Source organism: Fulmarus glacialis, unplaced genomic scaffold (genome assembly GCF_000690835.1).
Source record: "Fulmarus glacialis isolate BGI_N327 unplaced genomic scaffold, ASM69083v1 scaffold37678, whole genome shotgun sequence".
Lineage (NCBI taxonomy): Eukaryota > Metazoa > Chordata > Aves > Procellariiformes > Procellariidae > Fulmarus > Fulmarus glacialis.
Genome location: NW_009229561.1, coordinates 7,361 through 12,099, shown reverse-complemented (window position 1 = coordinate 12,099; position 4,739 = coordinate 7,361). Strand labels below are relative to the sequence as shown.

At 43.0% G+C, this 4,739-nt stretch overlaps 1 protein-coding gene across 2 annotated transcripts in view; it reads right to left on the bottom strand.

The window, feature by feature from the left end:
- Nucleotides 1–1,293: 1,293 nt before the first annotated feature.
- Nucleotides 1,294–4,739, bottom strand: part of MRPL27 (mitochondrial ribosomal protein L27) — a 3,672-nt gene continuing 226 nt past the window's right edge. The window contains exons 1-4 of one of the 2 annotated variants that reach the window (XM_009583894.1): nucleotides 3,828–3,837; nucleotides 2,950–3,072; nucleotides 2,129–2,196; nucleotides 1,294–1,659 (exon numbers count right to left, since the gene is read on the bottom strand). In XM_009583894.1, the coding sequence (XP_009582189.1) occupies nucleotides 1,453–1,659; nucleotides 2,129–2,196; nucleotides 2,950–3,072; nucleotides 3,828–3,837 (408 nt within the window). In that variant the 3' untranslated portion in view covers nucleotides 1,294–1,452. Of the gene's footprint in view, nucleotides 1,660–2,128; nucleotides 2,197–2,949; nucleotides 3,073–3,827; nucleotides 3,838–4,739 lie in introns of those variants that run through there. The other variant, XM_009583893.1, reaches the window with a different exon arrangement.

Sequence of the window (4,739 nt, the reverse complement as noted above, 5' to 3'; positions counted from 1 at the left end):
TCTGAGCAGAGGAACCAGAGATGTCTGCTCGCTCTTTTCTGGCATAGTTACCAAAGGTGACAGACCAGCTGCTTGCTTCTACACAAGAGGCAAAGCCAAGGTGAAGGTCTGCTCAGCCAGAGCTCCTCCAGGCAGCCAGTGTTATCGTACCTCTGTGAGGCAAGCACTGCCCGGTGTGGCAAGGATCAGACCTCAGACAGTGGTCATGTGCTATTTCACTTATTTCTTAGGCTGTAAAATGTTTTGCTTTATTTGTGTATCAGATACCAGGTGGGAATCCTCACCTGTGAGCAGCAGAACGAATCTGCATCAGAGCATCACTGTGTGCTCTCTCAGCAACAGTCATCTGTGACTGAGAGCAATTTTGTATGGACTTCAGAGAGATTTGGAGAGGCTCCAGGGGTTGTGTTCATCTGCTGTACACAAACATGACCACCGAGATGAACCCTGTGACTAGACATGCAAGCTGAGAAAGGACAGGAGAACCGTGGACAAAATAGCTGGTTGTCTCCATGAAGAACATAAAGCAAAGGTGGACATGTGTGGCTGACCCAGTTTACCTAGTCGTCTTCTACAGAGCAGACAGTCTAATAATGTCAACACTGGTGTCCTCACACCACCAATTTTGATAACCTGTTTTCTACTGCAGAGACAATGTTTCAAATTGTTTACAAACCTGTAGATAAAATGAGATCAGTTTGGCCACAGGGCATTTGGGCTCCTTTCTTTCAAGCAACATAAGCTCAAAAATGTTATGGAATGACTTGGGGAAGACAAAAGGATAAGTCTTCTGGATTATGGCTTTATGATACGCTTCCAGCTGCTGAGCTTCAAATACCACCCAGACTTGTGCATCTTACCAGGCACTCTAAAATTAGTCATGAGTTTGCTTTATGAGCGTGAACTTGCCTCATGTGGCTAGGAAATAGAACACTTTCAGATTTTTGAGTTAATCACTGAGATGAGTTAGATAGAAGGAAAAATCTAGCTTCCTAGGATGCAGAGTTAGGTGAAAGTGGAAAAGGATCTGTTCTGGAGTATTTTGAATTAAGACACAAATATAACAGTAATGTCTAAAAATGAGTAAAAATAGATAGAGAGAACTATTAGTGGGACAAGTCCTGACATAAGAGTGATTCTAAAGAAACCTCATCCAGTGGCACAACGGAACAGGTTCTCCAAAGGCAGCTCGATACTAAATGAACATAAGTAACACATTCTATTAACAGCCAAGACCTTCAGCAGCCCCACAGCATTTATTAAACACCCTTAGAAATGCCAGCAGGTGATCCCAGTGCCTGAACACTGACCACATGTGCTTTACAAGCAAGAAAACAAAGTCCTAAACTGGAATCTTCAGAGCTAGAACATTCCTGTCCTCGGATGCCAGTCCAGCTGGAGCGGTCTGTCCCAGCTGCTCCTTCCCATCTGTCCCTACATGATGCAGGAGGCTCAGAGCATGGTGACCAGTTTAAAGCTTCCTACTTCTGTGGTAGGGATAACATTGATAAAGGTTTTATAAAGAATTGCTCCTTTGGGTAGACGACAGATCACTTCCCTGCTCTCACTGCTGCGGGGCGGAGGTACGTAGACCTCTTTAGTGTATCTCACAATCCCATCCTCCAGGGCATAGAGTGTCTTGTTACGGCCCATCCCCACCTGGAGGAGGATGAGAAGTGTTAGAAAGGAAAGGCTGGAGCTCCACCACTAAAGCAGATCTGATCATTGGTCTGCCTCGTTCAATATCCTGGCTTCAACAGCATCTGTTGTTTTGTATTTTAAAATAAAAGAAAACCACACTATTCGATTCCAGCAATCAGTATGCAGTGGTGCTCATTACAAGGGAGGAGATACCAATTCCACCTTGAAGCACAAGAACTCAGGCTGCAGAAGTGTTTGGGCATATCCGTAACTTTCAGTTCTTTCCTCAGTCACATGGGCACAGGTATGACTCTGAGCAGGCTCTGTGACTAAGAAATACCAGATAATGAAACTCAATATCAGGATAATGTAGAATATAGGGAAGAGCATTAAGAACTAGCTTGAGGGAGAGCAGGCACTGAGTACAGGACTCTGTTGTGGGCTGCTGTTCTCTGAGAACCAAGGAAGAGATGGAAAAGGAACTTACGTGAGCCCCTGGATGCCAGCGTATCAACCGCTGCGTAGCCAAAGTGTTGCCTGCGTGCACGAATGCACCTGCAACAGAGTGACAGAGTCAGACTGCAGAGAAACGGAGCTCCCCGAAGCCCTGGCAGAACACAAATGGTTCCAGGACTTACAAAACCCAGCTTTCTGTGGGAATTTTCTAAGGAAAAATTACTTCAAATGCTAAAAGCATCTATACAAAAAAGGTGTTAGCAGGAAATAAAGGGTAATTGATATACAATGGCAAAAAGCAATTCTAGTCTTGAAAAGATTACTTCTAGGGTACAAGGCATTTTCTAGTTGCTGAAGGCATTTGTTTTATTACCTTTTACATCGATATGTTTTTGTCAACAAAGCTAGTAATTATTAAGCACTCAGCTGCATGAATCTGTACTTTGGCTTCTGCTGAGCCTCATAATTCTCCCCTTTGTAAACATCAAAAATGCCCGGCTTTTCAACACAGTGTGGGGAGAAAGTGCACTTCAGTTATTAAGTGTCCCACAGTGTACCCTCCTCCCAGGCTCTCCAGAGAGGCAAAGTTAGAATCAAAGTACGTTTTCTGTAGGCAATGTTGGCTGGCCGCTCGCAGGCCCATCTGGGAGGGAGGCTGACTCACCCTGCCCTCCTGCCGGCTACTCTTGATCATGAGGTTCCACTGAACCTCCCCTCTCCTTTCTCTTGGAAGAGCGCCCTGGCCACCTCCTACCGAAATGCTCAACAACTGACACGTGTACCAGGGGAGCAGCTGTGAAGAACCCAATGAAACGCAAATAAGGCTCAGCAGATACTCAGACCTAGACCTACCTTCTACTTTTTTGAATCCATAGCGCTTCCCAGGGCTGCGGCCACCTAAATTCTTTGAGCTGCCCCCAGTTTTCTTAGAAGCACATCTGACAGCAATCAGGCTTGTTTGTGGAGTAGTTAGAACTAGGTTCAGAGCAAGAACAACAACAACGTCAGCTGAAAAAAAATTATTACACATGCTTTCTTTTTTCAGATTTAAAGGATGTCAGTTAATACAGGCTTTAAAACTAAAGGCAAAAGAAGACTCTGAGGAAAAAAAAAGTACTTCCAAGATAAACCATAATTAGACCACCATGGTCTAAGTCCCCTGCAAAGAGGCTAAATCTCAAGTACTGCTGTTGCCCAGGGAGGAATAAAACTCTCAGTAATGATGTTAAAGGACATGCACAAATTCATGTTTCATCAAGGCCTTGTAAAATGAGGTACAGAAGTTACCGGTTGCTGTGGATTGGCCTTATATTGCTTTGAGAACAGACAAGTTGTGATCTCTGTTTCAGTTTCCCCTTCGATCAAATGACATTTACTTACACAGTAAATATTTTGAAATCTTACAAATGAGAAGACTCCAATTCAGGACAATATATAAGCATATACAGAATTGCTATCCTGAACATACTAATTGAAGCATTTTGTGCAAATCTTTGAGTTACAATCAGGACAAGTCAAGGAAAAAAAAAATCAGTTGTTATAGACACTGATTGTCTCTGGAACACAAAATATTATTCACACCACAAACTTCTTCCTTAAACAAACAAACAAACAACACTGACAGAAAACACACTGTTTTTCTTATCATGAAAGCTGACCCTCTAGTGAACTTCTCTCTGTAAAAAAAAGACTGAGATATAATTAGTTATTTTTAAAAATCTCTTCAGTACCTCCTTTCATGCAGTCAGCAGGCAAATCCAATTTTTCTGAATCCCTCCATTCAACCTCTTAAGCAGCAGGTTAGTATGGAAGAATGGTTATCATAACTGGATTAATTTAATCTTAATTAAATTATCATAGATACTCAGTGCGTTAGAAATATTGTTGAGAAAAGGGAAATTGCTCTGCAAAGAACCATTAATTTCAGGAGCTTACCCATTAAGTAAAAGAAAGGCTCTGAGACTTGACAAACTACAGGGAAGTAGGCAAAGATGAACGAGTTACAGTTTCATATACACAAATTCTACAAGTTACAATCCAATTAACTTTTATCAAAAAAACTGCAAGAGGCTGATTCCAGGGTTACATTTGGTGATGCATGAAAGAAGCTTGCTAACCAAAAAATGAACCTCAAAGCATCAGACATGCGGGGAAAAGCAGTTATATAGAGAAGACTGAGACAAAGAGTTTGTAACTTGACTGAAGTTATGCTGGAAATCAGTGGAAAAAACTTCACAATTCTGATGTCCTACCAAAGAAACCATGAGGATATTTCTGCCTGTAACACTTCTAGATTAAAAAAAGGGATTTTTTAAAGCCTCCTGACTATAGCACTGTGCAAGGAGAGAGCAGAACCCCTTGCTGTTTGGTATCTACCACATGAATACTGTTTTTCCAAAGGTGATTTTTTCACCATGAGGGCAGTCAAGCAGCAGCACAGTGAGGTTGTGCAGTCCCCATCTCTGGAGATTTTCGAGGCCAGAAGGGATGAAACCTTCAGCACCTCGGCCCCACCTCAGAGCTGAGCCCGCTTTCAGCAGGTTGCACTATAAAGCACTTGAGGCCCCTTCCCGCAAGAACGACCCCGCGATGCGGTAGCGCTAGGGCCTGAAACCCTCCCGTTTCACCACCGCACCGTCTCA